Source organism: Pinus tabuliformis, chromosome 2_2 (genome assembly GCF_031772625.1).
Source record: "Pinus tabuliformis cultivar Carrire ecotype Pingquan chromosome 2_2, CPIR1, whole genome shotgun sequence".
Taxonomy (NCBI): Eukaryota; Viridiplantae; Streptophyta; class Pinopsida; order Pinales; family Pinaceae; genus Pinus; species Pinus tabuliformis.
Window position 1 is genome coordinate 1,114,430,253 of NC_142300.1, and position 21,176 is coordinate 1,114,451,428.

Below are 21,176 nucleotides of genomic sequence, written 5' to 3' on the forward strand. Positions count from 1 at the left end.
TCTAACACATATTGCCAATCATATTTTCTCATCTTTCTAGCAACAAGGATGTTTATTTGTTGAGGAACTGGGTATAGCGGATGAATATAAAGCTTCATTCAAACATTACATTCATGTCGTAGTTGATGGTCATATTTGTCTGTCTGACAAGCCTGATGAATTTATATGGTGTATTTCCCCCTCTGGTATCTATTCTCCTAAGATGGGTTTTGTTTATCTTATTGTTGACAATTTGGATTTTGAGGTGAAATGGTGGTGGAAGGCCATATAGAAAGTCAAATGTCCTCCAAAATCTAAAATTTTATGTGGTGTATTATGATGAAGAATATTCCAACATGGGATATCCTTCAACAAAGGTATATGTGTGGTCCTAGATGGTGTTCTGTTTGTCAAAATGATGGGGGAAAGTGCTATTCATGTTTCCATGGAATAACCTTTCTTCCAAAATGTTTAGAAACCTTGCAGATCATTTTTGGGTCACCAAATATCATGGGTTGGTGACAATCTGGAGGAGTCTTGGCATTGTGGTATAATAATTGACTATGCCATCCCATCAAAGCCTTCCCCCTTGTCATTTGCTGGGGGGTTTGGTTGGTTCCGAATTGGGCTATATTTCAGGACAAGATTTTGTTTCCATAACACATAATTGGTGAAGTTTTAGCCATATTGAGCCATTATCCACAAGAAAAAGACTCTATTGCTCTTAGGGTGATTTCCCAAAAAGTATTGATTAGTACAATCTGTGGGGATATTTTGATGGAGCTTCTATATAATGGACAACATTGCGGTGGTGGATTTATTCTATTTCTCTCTCCAAACCATTTTTTCAAAGTCAAGTTGGGCCTCAGACTTAAGACTAATAATAGAACGGAGCTCCTTGCTTGTAAATATCTGCTGTTGCTTGTAAAATAGAAGGGATGTTCGAGGATTCACATCTATGGGGACTCCAAGCTAGCTATAAATTGGCTCAAAGACATTTTTTCGGAGGAACATATTTCATAGGCCTATTATAGAGGAGACTTCTAGTATTTTTGAATCCTTCATATCTTTCTCATGTTCTCATATTTCCAGGGAAAGGAACCAGGTTGCAAACAACTTATCAAAAGATGGCCTAAATCTAGAGAAGGATTTTTGGGTCATAGTGGAATAGGAAAATGAACAAGTAGAAGAGACTCACCTTTGTTATTCAAGAACCAGTCTATGATGCATGTGGATATTGGTTTTGATTTAAAGATCCTTTTATGCAGAGACCAGTTTTGTTGTATGCAGATGGTAAATTTTTGATTCAGGAGCCTTAATGTAGGCTTGGTTTTGCAATTTTCTATAGATGGTTCCAGTTCTCTTAGTGGATCAAATGTGATTGGGATATTCATGGTTTCTTTGGAGTTTTTGTATATATGATAAAATGGTTTATTTACTTACAGTTTTTGGATGATTGTTTTCTTTCATCCTCAGATATGTTTTTTTTATTGTATACATGATAGTTAATTCTAAAGTACAATTTCAAAGTGTATATACAAAATATAATCTCATCTTTTAATTATGAATGAAATTACGATATTTTTCTTCATGAAAAGAATAGACACATTTGTTGTCATAATTATTTATATATTTAAAAATTATGTATTGTCCTATTTTTTATATAAATAATTTTTAAATATTAATTGAATCTAGTTTAAGTTTCTATGGGAAAAACCTTATCATCCTTATTTAAATTGAATTCTCACAATTAATTATGATATAAACTTTATATTTATAAATTTTTCTTATAATGCTTTTCAATTATAAATTTTGTTATTACATCAAAATACATTTACAACTAGTACAAATATATAACTTTTTTATTTTATAGTTAAATCATATTATTGTAACTCTATATTAACATATAAAATAATTAAGCCAAACACTTTTTTATGGTGAGGCTTTGCCTCAGTGACACTGTAGCTAGATTCGTCGACTATCACATAAGATTATTGGAAATAATACTGAGGGGGGGGGGTGAATCAGTATTATCAAATCAATAAAACTTTTTCATTTCCATACCTAGATACATATACACTACTTCAGTTAAGTGAACCCGACAACTGTGTCTAATGCAATTAGCGTATATCCAGAATACTTATGATTCAGTTAGTTGATCTTTAATGAGTGCATCAGAACATTATTAACCATATGAACAATAAACAGAAGCAGTAAAATATAACAGATCATCACACACAAGAAGCACACATGAACACCATGATGGAAGGTGGAAACCCAATGTGGGTGAAAACCACCTGCTGCAAGTTGTCCCAATCTTCTTAATAAGAAACTTCTTTTACAATAGTTTTGTACTGGTGCAGACTTATACTAGTATGCAGGCCTCTACCTGCAGAAGGCTACAACCTTCTCTCGTTCTCCAGACTCTCCGAGAAGGGAGCTACAACCCCCTTAGCTCTTGTACTAGCCGATCCATGTACTAGTACGTAGGTGCTGGCCTATTGAATGCTCCAACCTTCACTCATTTTCCAGCTGCTACTGGAAGGGAGCTGCCAACCCCTTAGCTCTTGTACTAGCTGATGTACTAGTACATAGGTGCCGACCTACAGAAGGCAACAACCTTCTCTTTCTTCCTCCAGGTACCACGTTTCATACATTTTCAGACTGGATACTCCTGAAGCACAACACCATAATCTGAAAGGCCATGTTTCATCTAATTTTCATGCTGGACCCGTCAACAATATTGAAGCACAAAATCAATCACCATTGCAAAACACTCATCAACTACACCTGCATCATCAATCTCTGAATCACCCAATACTGAAACACTGAAACCCTGTCAACAACACAATCACCAGAACACAGAACATACAACAGATCTCTGCAACAATAACCAGATCCAACTGCAACTTCAAATATCATGTCTCATAATGTATACGCTACTATGATGAATCAAACCAGCGTACATATGCGCTTTCACCAAAGCCAACCCACGTACAAATCTGCAAATATTTACTCATAACTTTGTAGCTGTTCTAGACACTAGTCATACCTAGATCATAACATTCATACAATAAAACATGCGTCAATAATTCAGATCTAGTCTATCCATAATCAAACCATATAATGATAAAACATTCCAAGCCTTAAGATCTCGATCCATCGTTCATCATCATTCACATGGGTGCATCCTTGGTTCAGATCAATCACAGCATCACAAATCAATAACCAGCATACTAGATCTCACACTTCATCAGATATTCATCACTTCTCCAAATTACATTTGCCTAATGATCTTCTTCTCCTTTTATAGTCTTAGGCCTTACTCAATACCATGGTCCAAAACCATTGATAACCAATACTAGGGACCCAATACCTGGGTTCAACACTTCGGACGCAATACCAAGGACCAAAACCATAGGTTTAAATACCACGGACCCAAAAATAAGTTTTCCCACATGTACGCGCTTTTCCGTGCATGAAAGTGCGTGCATACACATATGCGACTTTTGATCAGAAATCCCGTGTGTATACGCGCCTTTGTATATAGTGAACCTGCATGTATACCCTACTTGGTATATAGCGAACCTACGTATATACGCGACTTGGTACATAGTGAACCTGCGTATAACCTGCATATGTACGCGACTTGATATATAGTGAACCTGCGTATATACTCTTCTTTCTTCATTCTTTGTAGTCTGATAATCAACTCTTTGCTATTGACCTGTTGCACTATGATCTGTCATCTGTGTGAGTTGCCATCAAGGACAACACTTGTATCATAATGCCAACAATCTCCCCCTTTGGGCTTGATGGCAAAGCTAACTTGTCGTAATGAGAACTGTCATCTGATTCCTTTGAGTTGTCCTGCATCCCATGTATTCTGTCACATCTGATATCTCTTCTGTAGATTCATCTAGTTATATATAAGTGAGTTGTTCTTCTACGAGTGGGTTGCCATCAAGTACAACACATGCATCATAATGCCAACAAAGATTCCTAGATTCCCTTTCTCCGCCTATCTTGGCCTTCAACGTGGACAAGCAGGACTTGATGTCGCGCATTTCGCTTACTCCACATTAACCTCCTTTTCCTGCTTCACTACTCAGAACATCGAATTTAGGTCCGGCCACTGGAACTGAATATCTAGTCTCTGCGGACGTTTTCTCTGTAGCTTTGGGGAAGAGCACTAGGGGCACTCGAACCATTCTCCACCGTGACATTGATCGAGTTCTTCTTGCTCTTCGTCCCAAGCAGATTCTCGTCTCTATCGGTTAGCACACGACTCAGTCCAGATCCCACAAAACTGGTTTTGATGTCACTGGTCTTGAGCGTTTGAAAACCACCATTCGAAGGGGGGCCTGCCCATTTTTCAATATCATAATCACGTATAGAAGGGAACCTGCATGAGCCCAAGAACAAGAGAGAATTCCTTGCTACCTTCAACTTTTTCTTTTCACGAATATGTAAAAATAATAGTAATAGTAATTACTTTTATTGAGTATTTTCATATTAATCAATTAAAATATATTTTTCAAAAACTTTGTGAGAAAATCATTCTTAATCTTTTTAAATAAAGCTTAAAACTATTTTTTATTAAATATTTTTTTTTCCTTAAATATTAAAAACATAAATTAACCATTCAAGATTTATAATTTTTCCTTAAATACTAAAAAAATTAAATTAACAGTTCAAAATTTAAAAATAAAACTTTATATTTTGTATAAATTATTAATAATAAAAATAGATAGTAAAAATAAAACTTTATATTTTGTATTAATTATTAATAATTCATTTTTAAAAATGTAGTTTTTTTTAAAATCAGATACAAATAATATTTAATAATAATTATCCTTATTACTAATTAACACCTAAATTATAATAAAATTTATTAAAATATTTAAAAATATATATATTATTAAAAAATAATGATTATCTATTAAGTTATGATTCATATTAAATTAATAAAAAACCATCGCAATTAATTTGAATTAACTTTATGTTATCAGCCCTACAGCGAGATATTAAAGAAATTTTGATCACATTTAACAAAAACCGTAAAGATTTTAAAAAGCTATACAAAAATATAATTTAATTTGTGTATATAGCACTCACTATGAATACTTTCAAAAGTTTATTATTCCAAGTCATCCATTTGAAAGGTCCTTCAATGGATTTACACATCATAAACGTGGAGTCGTGAAGGGACATTTTAATGTGTGATTTTTTTCATTATAATTATTAAATATAATATATTAAAAATTTATTTATATATATTTATTTGTGAGTAATATATTTTATATATAAACAATTTAATAATATTGTATTTTTATTTTTATTTAAAATATTATTATAGAATAACATTAATAATAATAAATAAATGACACAAACATCATAAAAGAATTGAAAAATAACCCTTTAGTTTGTGTATACAACTATATTACAATTGGTAATATGTTTTATATATAAACAATTTAATAATATTAAATAAAAACATTATTATAGAATAATATTAATAAAAAAATAACATGAACATCTTAAAATGATTAAAAAGTAACCTCCTAGTTTGAACACATTATAGGAGAAGCATATACAACCATATTACAAATCCCACTTGCATCAAAAGACCATCCAGAAATGATACAAGTAACTTGAAAAGCTCAAAAGCCCATGAGAGATAGAGACTTTCAATCACATACTTATGTGAATTTATGTTCTGTTCATCAAATTAAAAGAAAAAGGTGAATGGAAAAATAATGATTTTACAGCAACTTCTTTTTACAACTTGTAAAGCTTAAAAACTTATTAGAGATAAAGATTTTGAATGATCTATTTAAAAGAAGAAAGGTGAATGGACAAATAATGTTTTTAGAGATAGGGATTTTGAATGATATATTTAAAAGAAGAAAGGTGAATGGACAAATAATGTTTTTAAAATCTATGAGAGATAGAGAATTCGAATGATATGTCTAGAGATAGAGATTTTGAATGATATATTTAAAAGAAGAAAGGTGAATGGATAAATAATGTTTTTAAAATCTATGAGATACAAAGAATTTGAATGATATGTTTATGTGAATTTATGTGGTGTTTATCAAATTAAAAGTAAAAGATAAATGGACAAATAATGATGTTATATGGTGGTAGAAAGTTGTAACTCGGAAAGCTCAAAAATTTATGAAAGATAGAAATTTTGAATGACATTATTCATGTAAATTATTTGGTGTTTATTAAACTAAATTAAATTTATTTTAATTTTGGATCTAGTAAGCACTAAGTGGGATCAAATCTCTTTTTATTCTAAAAGAAATTTGCACTTCAAAAAATTTGATTCCTCTTAGCACTTATAGTTCCAAAGTTAAAATAGATCTAGGTTAGTTTAACTGTCAATTATAATAATTATAATAATAATTACAATTACAATTATCATTATAATTATAATTATAATTTTATTTTTATTTTTATGTAATTTGGCTAATTCAAGATGTTTTTAATAATGATTATAATTATAGTCATTAATTAGTTAATTAATTAATTTTTTTAATATAATATGAACAAATTAAAATGTCCACATAACATAACAACACAAGGTAGGTCACTACAACATCTTTTCCATATTGGGTTAAAGAGTGCCCCTTGGTGCAATTAAAAGAAGAAATGTAAATGAACAAATAATGATTTTACATTGTGATAGAAAGAGGGCTTTTCATTAGGAAAGAGTTTTGAAATAAAGCTATTATTAAAAAGAAGAAGATAGTTTTGATGTGGAATTATGTCTTAATATTGAGATATGAAATTGTAGTAAAGTTTATATATATATATATATATTGGTCAAAGTGTGGGCAACAACTTGAGAGGAAGTGCAAGGCATTGACTATGACTAAAAGAAATTCCTAATTGTGCAAGCCTTGAATGACATGATGAGATAAATAGTGTGCTTAAATGCAAGGCAACTCACCTAACCAACCCATTTAATGAATGATTGGGGAACAACTAACCAGGATTAAATGATAACAAATATGCTTTATTCAAACCTTCAACTTTAATTCACCCTTCATTTGGATAATGATAATGTTTTAAGGGGAGAAGAAGGAGAGTATTGATGCAAAACAAATTCATACTCATGGAATATATCTTTATCTCTTATTTTGACAATAATAATGGTATAGGGGAGGAGAAGTAAGCTCTACTCCTCATCCTCATTTTGATAATGGTTAGGGGGAGGAGAAGAAGAGTATTGATGCAAAATGAACCTTCTCTTATAGAATATGCTTATACCCCTCATTGTTATAATGATTTATAGGAGGAGGAGAAGTAGAGTATTGATGCAAAACAAATTCCTCCTCATAAAATATGCATAAATTATCCTTATGTAAAGAAACATAGAAGGAGATTGAAGATATTTAGTTAAAGTTTGTAATGCTCATTAGACTTCGTAATAATTGACTAGAATATTGGTAAAACTCATAGAGAGCTATGTAAGCTCTTAAAAGGAAGAGAATGCTACCAATTGTAGTTAGAGGAGGCCTCAACTCTATATGGTTTTAATATCATGACATGAAATTGATTATTTGCTTAAATACAAGAGACCTTATAATTTATTGTGTATTTGAGATGAAACATTTATATATACATATAACAATTAAGAATATATATATTTATTTATATGAGAGATGAGATATTATGTTTAGCAACATAACACTCCTAACCAACCAAATGTATGGATGATTGAGGAGTGGGCACTTTATTAAATCAACTCTTAGAAGGAAAAAGACTTACATTTTTGTCTCAATGACCATTATTAGTACAATTCATTATTATTCTCGTAAACCAATAAAGGGAATTTTGTCTTAAAAAAACAATTTACTTCCATTATCACAAGGCAAGATGTCTTATAAGATTGGTGAGAAAACTTGGTCAAATGTGACTAACATGTACATTTAAGTTTTGATTTTAGAGGCATGTCATGTTGATCAAGGGGGTCAAAGCATGTTCAAAATGCCGGGTCTATTCCACCCTATCCCTCACCTTCACTCTATTGACAGTCTTGATTTCTCATGTTAGGCTTTGATCCTTTAACTTGTCCCTGCAAGTTATTGACCTACTTTGTTACACCCACACATGTTTAAAAAAAATTATGTTACTGACCATTGTTAAGCCTTACAAAAATAATTTGAAGACCTAGTTAAATACACAATGCATATCTATCCAACCCCCATCAATTTAATTAAGCCCCCTTCTACCACCTAATGATCTCTTAGATTGCATGCTTAGTGATGTCAACCCCGCTTCCATTGGTTTCATGAAACCTCTTAATTTGACCATAACTAGATTACATAGACTATCTATCGACTATTAAACTTAGACACAAAACTAATACTTTAATTGAACATGAACATACATGTCGATATAAGCACTTCCTCCATTTTCTAGAAACCTTTAAGCACCATACAAATATCCCTAACATGTGTCAATTTTCCACAATCCCCTTAGAATTATGGCTATGCATTGGATGTAACTTTATCTAAGATATAGAGCCAAACCATTCATGTCTATACAACTTTTTGTATAGATAGAATTCCGTCATACATAGTTAGAGTTTCACTTTTAAGGCCCATTTGCATATGGAGTTGTCTAATAATACAGTAAAGTCCCCTTGAGTTATTAGATTTTGGTGACACAAAAATCAAAGTTTCTATGGATTTAAAGTCCAATCAATTTTTTTACAATCTAGTTGATTCATAATTAGTCAAATCCCTTATCACATCTTTCCACTATGTATAACACTTATATCATGGTGGAAATCTAATCATATGTACATTGTTGCGGAATTCAAAGTAGATTTCTCATCAAAAAACAATCTTTTTTTATAATATTAAATCATTTTGTTCACATAGTATATATAATTATAATCTATATATTGGATTTTTTGGTCTTTTTTCTAGGCAGTTTTTCCAATCAATTTTGCTCAAAATCGGATTAGAATTTGTTAGAATTGTAGTTTTACATTATTGAATTTATATGACTTGAGTGCCCTATGATTTTACAAAAAAGCCAAATCCATTTTTGCTTTTAAAATATAATTTAAATGACAAAGAAATGCTAAAAATCATATTACCAAATTCCAATAAAAATACAAAAAATTGGAACATTTAGACTCCACCCATACATACATATCCATTATCATTCAATCATAGAGAATACTTTAGGACAAAACTCTATCAACTGGTCAAATTTAAAAAAAATTCATATTAACCCAAAAAACTAAATCCATTTTTATTTAAAAATATAATTTAAATCACAAAAAATCACAATCTCACTTTAAAAAAATCATATATCCTAATTTCAATAAAAAACAAACACAAAAAATTCAAAAAATCATATATCCTAATTTCAATAAAAAACAAACACAAAAAATTCGAAGATTGGGACTCCATCCATACCTACATATCCATTATCATTCAATTATACAAAATATTTAAATCAGGGCAAAACTCTACCAATCAGTTAAATTTATGAGAAATTCATATTAAATTTTATTAATATGGAAATATCATTATTATCCATAATATTACGTCACTCAATTAGCATCGTACTTATACATGCACACAATTTTCAATACAACCAACAACCCCGGGAATCAGATATACATTTTCACTTAATTTTATTTTATTTAAAAAACTGGAGTAAAGAAATTACTTACCCTCTCATTAAGGAACGAGCCAACGTTGCCTTGGGATATGATATTTTTTCAACACCAAACGCTTTTATATGACGGCGCCGACCATCACCCGGGGCCCACCATCATCACCACAATGAACTGGCATGCCACGTCATCAGATAAGCCACTTGGGCAGAATATGATTTGCCAAGGTTCCATACCATGAGCGCCCACAATGGTAAAATGCATGCATGAATTATTCATGACGTAGGTCCCTATGCCCTCTATTATTGGGGTCGCCGTTGACGTCATCGATTACGTAAGCTCCCGGGAATAATAAAATAATTCTCAGGAAAATCACGGACCAATCTGGGCCGTTAAATTAACACAAATCTGACGGCTCCCATAACACCTCCTGTGATCTTTTGCGGCGTGAAGTCGATAGATGGCCACGTGTACCCACGTTCACAATAATTTCAATTCCTCGTTTTTCAATTTATCGAAAATTCGAGAGATAAAAATCCTTATTGTTCTAACCCAACACTAATTTCATTTAACGGTTAACTAACTGTAATTAAGAAGCTTGATTTTCGACTTATCTTTTCGTGTGGTTTTCTGTCAAGAGACGTAAACGGGAAACCTCGAGGTTAACAATCTAGGCCGCCCTCTATTTATACACTTCTACGGAACATAACGGGAAATATCAGATCTTCAGAACCCAAATTTAGACGAGCGAGCTCCCGTTCCTGCGCTCACCAGATTCCAAACCTTCACAACTAAGTGTGGAAAGTTTGTTGGCGCGCGTGTATATATCTATATTAATATATTATACAGGCACATATACAGTGAGTATATATATATATAGATAGATATCTATTGGTTATATTTATGTTCAATGGCAGCAGGAGCAGAGGTGCCACAGCCTGTAAGAGCCGTTATAAGCAAGATGGAAAATGGGCGTTGCAGGGATAATGATAGCGAGGAGAACTCTGACGGAGAATCCAGTGACAATTGCCGGGAAATGATAACGGGAAGACCACCGAGACCCCTTTCAATGCTTCGCCATTGTGCGAGCACTGCTAGGCTTGCAGGGCCGTCCGAATCTGAACTGGTAAGGGCTTTTAAAGCATTTTTTGTTCAAGTATTTCATTACCATTTAGTGCCGAATTAATGTGTTGTGGTTTGCTGTGTTTTGGTGTTAAAGGGCGGAACTATTTCATAAAATCTTAAAACTAGTGTGATATTTTGTTTTTGATGTGTTTTGGCAATTCTTGAAGAATTAATCATCTAGGGTTTGAGCTGATGGACTTTGTTAGGTAAAACCCACTTGCAAACTGTGTGCCATTCCCTCTGTATAATATGTTATAGATTTGCGTATTGCATGACTGGTGATTCATTGACAGAGCACCTTATGTTGGAATTCCATCAACCCTAAATTGCTAGCACCCAAGTTTATCAGATCTGGACATGACAGTTTATGCAGATTGTAGAGGGAAAATGGCCACAATTTAGCAAATAGGATCTCTCTTTCTTGGTATCTCTTTCTCTCTCTATATGTATATATATAGACACACATACTAGGCCATTTTCCTGTGCAACCTGATATACCCACAAAAGGGGGTAGAGCCTTTGTTGGCTATTGATGCGTCTTTATGCGTTTGGGTTTGAATTCAATGCCACCAATCACATGCATAAGAGTTTAGCCTGGTACCCTATTTGCTGTGGCTGTTTTCCGTGCACAACTTGCTAGGTCTATTTCTCGTTCCCTTCTATCGATAGAACCGTTTTCTTTTGATGCGTGTCTTTATGCCCGTGGGATTGAACTCATGACCGTCAAAATTCTATAGGCAGGCTTCTCCCAAACCTGACCCCCTGTAATTGTTCATTTATCTGGTGAGTGGCTTTTGCAGGTCTTGGAAGCATATTTGTATGCCTGTGTAGTCGAGGTTGTGACCACCAATTGCCTTAGAGCTCATCGTTCACTGGCAAGGTTGACGTGATATTAATCTGTGTAACAGGGTTCCATTCTGCCCATATTCTGACCCGACCGAATGGCACGAGATTGAAATGGATGAGTCCAGGTGCATATGCCAAGCAATTTTGGCAAAAAGCTACCTGCCAGACCTGGCACTTAAGCCAAAGGATTTCTGCTCTATGCAGTTCAGATCCTCAGTGCATGTTTCTCAAACAACTATCAACAATAAACTTCGTGACCATGAATTAGGCAAGTGCAGTTTGCAAGCCAATAAGATGGGCATGTTTTTTGAGTTTATTGTACTGAGAGAAGGGAGGTGCACTGTATGGACTAGTATGGATCAGATGTGCGAAGGAGAAGGTTTACAGGTTGAAGCATTGCTCGGGTATGAGAACCTCACCCAAGGTGTAGGAAAGCATTGCCGGGGTATGAGAATCGGGTTAGGTGAACCTCAAGGTGTATGGCAATCAGGTTATGAGTACCTTAAACCAATCCTTAAAACCTGTGAATCCCATTCTTACCGCTGTCATTTGTAAAGCATTTGAAACGTGTCGTTTACCTGGATTCACCAAGTGTTTTCCGTTGGAATGTGGATAACATTTACAAATCAAATTGGAAAAAAAATTATAACATAAAAAATAAAATTAAATAAAACCACAATGTGTGTGTGTGTATTTCCCAAGGTAAACCTTGTGGGATTCCCCCATCTTCCCCGGAATATCCGGATGGAGGGTGGCTTAACCACCAGCCAAAATAGTGGTGGCTGGTGAACCAGTAGGACTCTGCTGGACTTAACCTTAGTTGGACCAGAACCAGAGACCTCACGGTGAAAAAGTCTGTTCAAAGTAATTGAGCTAACCCACTGGGTTATATATGATGATGATGATGATGAATGTAGAACAATATATAATATATTAATAAAGACTATCATAGATCTATCTTCAACCATATTTTTTTTAAGATCTGAGAAGTTTGCACCCTGGTTTCTTTTTAATCTCACTTGGTGCTAACTAGATATGGGGTTAATATGGATCTATGCTGTGATATGGCCTACTGGATTTCCCTGTGTTTTGACTCTTTTTGAGGTGAGATTCACTAGCTTGCATTCAGAAGACAGTTGGTAATTTGTTCTGTACTGCAATCAATTGTTTTCCTATGTTTTTTGTTTCAAATGTGGCTATTTTTTTGCACCAAAAATTGGTTATGGTTTTGGGAGTAAATTAACATCTCTTGACCACCATGGGTGAGATTAATACATATAATTTTTCTAGTAATATAGTCAAGAGTCTGATTGTAACAGGTGTTTGAGATGCAGATACTGAACTTTAAATGACATTGACTGCAGGATCTGGATGCTAGCAGCTTGCTTGCAGAATCATCTGCTGAAAATGGGAAGATGTTTGTGCCTACCTTCCGCTCTGGTAGTTGTGCTGAAATAGGGCCCAAGCAAAATATGGAAGATGAGCATGTCTGTATTGATAATCTGGTGGAGCATCTGAGTCCAAAATATGAATGCCCTTCTCCAAGTGCTTTCTACGGGGTGAGCATTTTCATATTCTAGGCTTTGAATTCACAAATAGTGTGTTTGTAGTGTCTTTCTCTGTCATTCTATTGATACTCAGTTTCATTTATTTGACTGCTTAATTCTAATACTTGGTTTTTGACAGTAGAATTGTTAAAACTTAATTGCCTTTGTAATTCTTGTATGGTTTACTAGAATAATGTGCAACTTTTGTTCCAAGTTGACACACACTTTCTAGATTATGTAATCAATATTTGTTGCTAGTCAAATGCAGATGTAACCTTTGTTATGAATGCACAGCCTATTGCCATGCATATGAGTAGATGGGTATTGAATGTCAGTGTAATTGTGAAGATTTCAGTGGTATGAAATGGATTAGGTTGGTTTCACAAGTGAAGAAAGGGAACTGCCTAGTGGGCAGCTTGAGTGGTTGAATGCTTTGAGATTCATGTGGGAGGTCTTGGGGTTGATCTCCTGGGCTGACTACCTCTGTTGTGTGCTTCACTTGATGTCCATACTGCATCAGTAACCATGATCAGTACTAATGGGTTTGCACTCCGCATCATCCGTGAAATGCGGGGAAGTGTCCACGGGCTTGCTAAGAGGTTTTCCTTGGAAAAAATGTTAAGGGAAGGAAATTTTGGCAGTTGCAGATCTGGGTTTCTTATTGGTAGTTTTGGTATAATTGCACATCACTCTTGAACTAGAAGTTTTGGAAATGAACAACATGTCAGTCTTCTCAATATATAAAATTTGAGAAACTAGTGTACAAGATTAGATAAGGTTAGGTTAAAATGATATTTCAAAATATACAGTAAGATTTGCAAAATATATAAATATAGCCTACCTTAATCAGATAAGTGATACAATTAAATTGAGGTTTAGATTATTTAAGATTGTTTCAGTTTATTTAAATTTTATATTGCGGGAAACACACCTGCCCCTCCCTCATGCTAGTTGCATTTCCATATTAGAATGCTGAAATGTGACTGAAACACGCTTAATGCGTGGGAAATGCATTTTGTACGGATTGAAACGATTTCAAGCCAGTTACAGTGCGTTTCCAAAAAAATTGTCAAATTTGACCATAATTTGATTGTTGGAACCCACACTTTTTGTTTTAATGCATATTTAGAGGTTAGTTATGAATTAATGAGACTTTTAGAAGCCTCTAAGACTCAAACTGTTTCTTTAAAAAAGAGTTTCACCCTTAGTTTGCACTAAAATGTTGGCAATTAATGGTAATGTTAAATTCTTAGTACTTCAATTTTCAACATTACCATCAATTGTTTTAGGATGTGCGAGACTGGTTTCAAATCTCATCGAACTTCATATGGAGAAAGTAAAATTTCATATTCCATTCAAAATTCAGCAGGGTCAATAGTTTTCAGGATTGGTAGGATTGCATCATTTCTATTAGATTTAATCATGTATGGGGGACCAGGGTATGAGGTCAGCTTTTAATCAAGAGCACCAAGCCCTTTATGTACCTTGATGTTGGTGATATTCATTGTTGGATTCCTCTGTCGTGGCCTTAGCAAAAATGTAGCCCTTTATGTACCTTGATGTTGGTGATATTCATTGTTGGATTCCTCTGTCGTGGCCTTAGCAAAAATGTACCCCTCATTCAAAACCAAAATCATTGATTAGGCATGCGAAGCTTTTTCTACCATATTTTAAAGCTTGGTTACGTAGTTTCATCAAAATTAGGTGGTGTTGACTGAGGTCCCTCGAGGATTGAGGTAGAGGCAAAGGGTGATACTAATGATGAGGATCCCAATATAAGTGATGGTGGAACATTGCTTGTCATTTACATTATTTAAATATTCTCTCTCATTTATTCACAATGCTTTCTTTCCAAGTTCCAATATAATGCACTATTTTTTGGGGCATTGGGGATACCCAAGGAAAGAAATTGGCCTCCCTCACAGCCTGAAGGCAAGAGAGAGGTTGTTGGTACCTAGCCACCACACAATATATACTCACTTAAGAGCGCAACATAGTTATTCTATTATAGAGCATAAACATGTCAACTTATGAGACTTGAACCTAGTTGCGGATGATCACAACGATTCCATCTAACCACCCAAGCTAAACTTAACCAACCAAAATTTGTGGAAAAAGATCGGTCTCCCTCTCAGCCTGAAGGCAAGAGAGAGGTTGCTGGTACCTTGCCAGCCCATAGTATATACTCACTAACAGCGCAACATAGTTACTCTATTCTAGAGCATAAACATATCAATTTACGAGACTTGAACCTAGGTGGGGAGGATCACAATGATTCCGCCCAACCACCCAGGTTAAATTCGATTGATTATAATGTGCTACTTATAAAATATATCCCTGATTCCAATTTCTGGGTGGTCACATTTCCAGTGCATTTCTGTTTTGGAAGCGCATATCCATTTCCCTGTATCGCATGTTTTAGTTTAAATTCCAAAATGCAAACAAGTATTTTTATTTCAACAAAGAAAGTAAACTATCATTGATGGATGGTTCAGTTTTTGCATAAAGAAACATTTTCTCAAGAACAATATTGTTGGAAGCTGTGGTGTACTCATTAATATGTCAAGCATTTACAGCACAGAAAAAGTGATTGTCAAGATGAACATGATTGCTACATAGAATGGTTCACTTTATAAAATCCACTCGAAATTGGGAGAGGAGAAGGGTTTGGGGATTCTATGAATCATGAAGACATTGTTAAAAACTCAAAATTTTCAGTGATTTCAGAGAGCAAGTGTATATCTGTTTTTTGACCTAGCCCCCCCTGCCTTTGTCTTTGCCTCGGGGTGCTTAGACCCTTATGAAGAATAAGAGGGCCTTCGTTGAGTGAGAGTGGATAGCCATAAGTTCCGAGGACCTGGTTGACTGAACTTATCAATGACTTTCTGGTTTTCATCCCCTTATTGGCTAAAATTCATTAACAGTTATGATAGATATGCTTGACCTTTTTGCCATTTGGTTCAACAAAGGTACTCTTCTCCAAGTTTTCTATTTGTAATTGTTGAAATGATGATGTAGCAACTTTCTGTGCTAAAACATTATCATTTTTGACATTTGTGGAGGATAATTTTATATGTTGTAATCACGGTGTAGGTTTCTATAGAGATGATATGCATCTGTGAGAATTATTTTGAAGGTAGACCAGGTAGCAGCTAGGAGTTAAACCAACAAGTTGCAGAATATTTTGCAGATGTGTGTGGTGATGAAGAAATATGAAATATCAAATAAAGATTACTGTTAGGCCTTGTCAGCAAAGCATATCTCTGGATTCCTACTCTAGTTTGGAACATCTTTTTGGTAATGCAAAAACATTTTATATAATTCATAACCAATAAACAAACAAAGCAGTTCCGGTGAGTGAAAAAAGATGAAACACCAACTATCGCTGCACACCTGGTACTTCAAGCTAAACAGTCTTTATGCTTTAGTTTTTCTTTGATCTATAGTTGACAATCAGAAAATACTGACAATTGTCTTAACGTTTGCAATGAGACAGCATTCAGTTCCTTGTGCTTTTTCATTTGAAGTGGCTTGGGCTGTTTGAAATGAGACAGCATTCAGTTCCTCACACTTTTCTTTCAAAGTGGCTTGGGACAATGGATTTCAAGTCCAGTTTCTTGTGTCCCAGACTAGAACTTCCTTTTTCGTCCTGTCTTTTGTCTATCATGTTTATTCCTTTTTGAAAGGTAGCAAAGCTATTTCTGGATCCTGGCTGGCTATGAAATTTCTGCCGTTGCTGGTGGAAATTTTTCTTCCCATGCAAAAGCTGCCTTCAAAGTTTGTTCTGCTGCAGAGGGAAGCTCTATGGGTTCACTCTGGCACCTCTTGCTTGGAATCTGGAACTGTTTGGAGGGGTTAAGATCAGCTGGACTTGCTCATTAGGATGTCGTCTTTATAGAAGATCTGGAAGTCTCACTTTTGGTTGTTTTCTAGAATGAGACTCCTGCATGCTTGATTGGGGTATTTGGAGGTTTAATGGTCACCTTCTTTTCTTTTTGTTAGGTTTGTATTCTTTACTGGTTTTTGCTGGTTTGGACAGGGGAATGCAAGGTGAATGTTCGAGGCAGCTTCTACACTGGAAATAATTTCTTTGAGTCCAGAGGTTGCTCCTATATGTAATGCATAATCTGTAGTTGTATTGAGGCCGGCAAGGGTCCAATTCCATGCACAACCTTGCAGTCTACAGTTATTGTGGATGGCATCAAGAGTTTATCTGACATATTATTGTTAGGTTGGAAAAATGTGTCATTTCAGAACTCTGTAGGAAAAGCTGGTAGTCTTTTCCACGTTAGAAATGATGCTGGTGTGTCTTCAAAGTGGTCAAACTCCTCTGTCAATCGCTTCATTGAAAGGCCTGCTCTCTCCATCATCCAAGTTCTCCCCCTTCAGAGTCTATATCCTTGTCGCTGGGGATTGAGAAAAAAGTTAACCCTAGAAAGAATGTCGTGCAAAAGCTGGTTTACCAGTTGATCTCTAGCCATTTTGCAATCATTTCTGCTGATGGCCAAATGAATATGAACCAACAGATCATGTAAGACATTAAAACATCTTTAATGTGAGCTGTGAGAGGCTCTAGTTTAAGCAAGATTACTGAGGACTGTGAACTTTGAGAACCCTTGTTCTCTTTGGCATTGGTGCTTCTGACCTCCTTTCCCTTTGGGCAAGGGTAGTACCTAGAGATTCCTGGGGAGGTGGGCTCACACCCTGCCTCTTCAGTTGAATGGGATCCTGTTGCCAATCAGACCCAACCTTTCCTCTCTTGAACTTCCCTGTCATTTGCCAAAAGAGAAAATATCCAAAAATGTACAAGAAGAATGATAGGTTGAGAAGGGCAGTTAATCCATGGAAACACAGCTGAAACGAAAGTAGGGGAAGCAAGGGATACATGTTGGCTCCAGCCTGTAGGGAGACAGCAGTGTAGAGAACCCTAGTAAAGTATATCATTCTTGTTTCTTATTTATTACTTGTTATGGAACGTAGAAAACAATTGCCAAGCACAATATTATGTAAAATTTTAAATTTTGTGGGTTGGGATTTCTAAACATTTGAACTTGTTGCAACTTGAATTTCTTACTCAATTATTTGATATAAGTTTATATATATTTATAAAATGTGTTTTTACTGTTTTTCTTTCAATTGGACCCAAAGTTGTGACCTTTGTTGGCAACAAATTTATAGATATCTTTGTGGGACAATACAAAGATGCATGTTTCTACATATACTAAGATAAAACATTTCTGCGTACTTAATGGAAAATTTGGTAGAAATGACAAAAAAATATATTTTCATAGACTTATTATGTTAGGAAGCATTTGCTGCTTATAGTAACTTACAGCTGTCCTTCGGCCAAAGCTGCTACCTGTGAGGGGTGTTTCTATGCCAATGTAAAATCTCAAGTTCTTACACCTGGTCTCCTCTCCCACCCATTTGGAGGGGTGTGAACCCAGACCTCTCTGTTAATACAAGCCTGATAACCTTGCTGCTTGCTGCTTTTTGACTCTTTCAAGGATAATAAACAAAGGCTCCTGCCAAATGGGAGTGTGGTCTAGCAGCTATCCTTGAAAGAGTCAAAAAGGTTGAAAGGTGGCTTTTTGCCCATTCACAACGTATGTCTTTATTAATTTAGTTTACATGTCCTTCAAATATGAAGTCTCTTCATTTTTCTTTTAAAAACCGTATCCAATATCAAACGACAGTCATTGTTATGCTTGTAATTTCATTACCATAAAGAGACTTCATGCAAAAGTTGTGCTCTCTACAGGTATTTGATGGTCATGGAGGAGGTGATGCAGCAAGATTTATTCAGAATAATCTTCTAAATTTCATTGTTGAAGATTCAAATTTTCCAGATGCAATTCGAAAGGCTGTAAGGAATGCATTTGTGAAGGCTGATCATGCTTTTGCAGATGCTTGTTCCCTTGACAGCACCTCTGGCACAACAACACTGGCAGCTCTTATATTTGGAAGGCAAGTATTTGGAGCTTGATTGATGTGAACCAATTGTATAGATTGTGGCCTGCATGGATGAAATGGCCTTTTGTTTTGTGCAAACTTTTATTTCTTAGTTGATATATATTTTTTTTTTCATTTGTTTGTTCTGATTGAATGCTTTCTTGTGATGGTTTGCAGGAAGATGTTTGTTGCTAATGCAGGGGATTGCCGTGCAGTGTTGGGTAAGAGAGGGAAAGCAGTTGAGATGTCCAGAGACCACAAACCAAACTGTAGCATTGAAAGGGTGCGAATTGAATCTCTTGGAGGTTCTGTGTATGATGGATATTTGAATGGTCAACTATCAGTTGCAAGGGCATTGGGAGACTGGCACATGAAAGGACCAAGAGGCTCGAAATGTCCTCTCAGTGCAGAGCCTGAATTAAAGGAGACTATACTTACAGAGGAAGATGAGTTTTTAATAATTGGTTGTGATGGTCTCTGGGATGTTATGACTAGTCAGTGTGCAGTCACTATTGTACGGAGAGGGCTTATGCTGCATAATGATCCAGAGCGCTGCTCAAAGGAGTTGGTTCGAGAGGCACTAAATCGCCACACTTGTGACAATCTGACAGTTGTTGTTGTCTGTTTTTCTGCCAATCCTCCTCCACGCCTAGAACATCCTAGATCAAAATTCAGGAGGAGCATTTCTGCTGAAGGCCTAAACTGTCTGAAAGGTCATTTGGAATGCCCATAAAGGAACCATTAGCAGAAATTAGTTTTATTATTAAGCGGATTTGATCAAAACCTCCTTTACATGAAAGGAGACCAGCAACGAAGTGAACATTTAACCATTTACCCCCCTTGTTTATTTATTGTGAAAGTTAGTTCGATAATTTAAAAGCTTATTATTGCTATGGAGGTGGAACTTGGAAGTACTTTGCAAATCTATGTTATTGGCCAACAACAGAAAATAGCGTCTGGGCTTTTCTGCAGTTGATACCAGTGGATTGCCAGAAGGGTTTCAAACTAGACAAAACACAAAACTGGAGCAGCATATCTTGCTCTTGACTCTGACCAGCCTCAGAAATATTGGCAATCTTGCGAACATGGTTCAAATGGAGGGTGATATCTATCCTCCAGCGCATGGGAAAGGTTGGTCTAATTGCTCCAGGAAGGATAGATTGGCTACCAGTTTGGTGGTGTATATAATGGGGTTGCCAACATGATTGAACATTTGATTGGCAACAATGCAGTTGTGTAGTTGTGCAGATGGGCTATTTGATAGCCATTTGTTGCCAATGTGAGTTAGGATTATTTGATTTTTCAGGAGGATAACAAACCTTCTATGTAATATCTCATTTTTTGGGGGGGTGTTGTCCCTTGCCTTTGACCCATTCATTGTACCTTATGATAGGACATCGATACTGTGCAGCAAAGGCAATAAGAAGAAATTTGACGAGTCCAGAAATGTCTGGTGATCTGTAAATCTTTTTCTGGCATTCTTATAAAATTAAAAGAAAGCTTCAATCTTTCTGACAGTTCCATTTTCAGTGCGTGCTGTGACAATTTATGATTATGCACTGTGGCAATTTAAGATTATGTTTCTGGATCAATTTCAAAGTTGTGTTCAGTGCTTCCATTGTTGTCTTAATATTTGTTCTGCCTATCCTTTGTTTCTTTCGTTTGTTTAAGAGTGCTTCATAAGACCATAAATATTCAACGAATTCTCCTTGCTTTACACCTTAAGTTCTACATGATTGTATTGGCTTGACGTATTACATTATATAGAAATCCAATTAATAGATGAGAGCAAAGCCATCAATTGGTAATACTTAGTAAAATAGGTAGTTAGTGTTAAAGAGTTTCTGTACGTTGAACGCAATCCATAATTAGTTCTAGAATATTAACCAGCATTTGAATGGGTTAGCAATTTTGTCCTAGATTTTTGTTATTTGGAGTCTTGAATATGCCCTAAATTTAGCTATATTCTTTAAGAGTTGTTCATATGACTATTAACATTCAACGAATCATCCCTGCTAGACACAATTAGTTCTAAATGATTGCATTGGCTTGACATTTTACATTATTTAGAACGAACT

At 35.2% G+C, this 21,176-nt stretch overlaps 1 protein-coding gene across 2 annotated transcripts; it reads left to right on the forward strand.

Moving 5' to 3' along the window:
* The first annotated feature begins 10,339 nt into the window (after positions 1-10,339).
* Positions 10,340-20,627, forward strand: LOC149197306 (putative protein phosphatase 2C 27). Of its 2 annotated transcripts, XM_089405821.1 has the most exons (5): positions 10,340-10,488; positions 10,610-10,754; positions 12,964-13,158; positions 18,908-19,117; positions 19,280-20,627. In XM_089405821.1, exons 2-5 carry the CDS (start codon positions 10,665-10,667, stop codon positions 19,829-19,831), a joined length of 1,047 nt encoding a protein of 348 aa, XP_089261947.1. In that variant the 5' UTR covers positions 10,340-10,488; positions 10,610-10,664; the 3' UTR covers positions 19,832-20,627. The 2 variants fall into 2 exon arrangements, with proteins under 2 accessions (XP_089261947.1, XP_089261946.1); XM_089405820.1 differs by having other exon boundaries at positions 10,343-10,754.
* Positions 20,628-21,176: the final 549 nt, after the last annotated feature.

Excerpts from the sequence above, each read along its gene's own strand:
- LOC149197306 (XM_089405820.1), top strand. The coding sequence starts at position 10,539 with ATGGCAGCAGGAGCAGAGGTGCCACAGCCTGTAAGAGCCGTTATAAGC. Across the intron at positions 10,755-12,963 it reads GGCCGTCCGAATCTGAACTG|GATCTGGATGCTAGCAGCTT; the intron begins GTAAGGGCTTTT and ends CATTGACTGCAG. Across the intron at positions 19,118-19,279 it reads CTCTTATATTTGGAAGGCAA|ATGTTTGTTGCTAATGCAGG; the intron begins GTATTTGGAGCT and ends GTTTGCAGGAAG.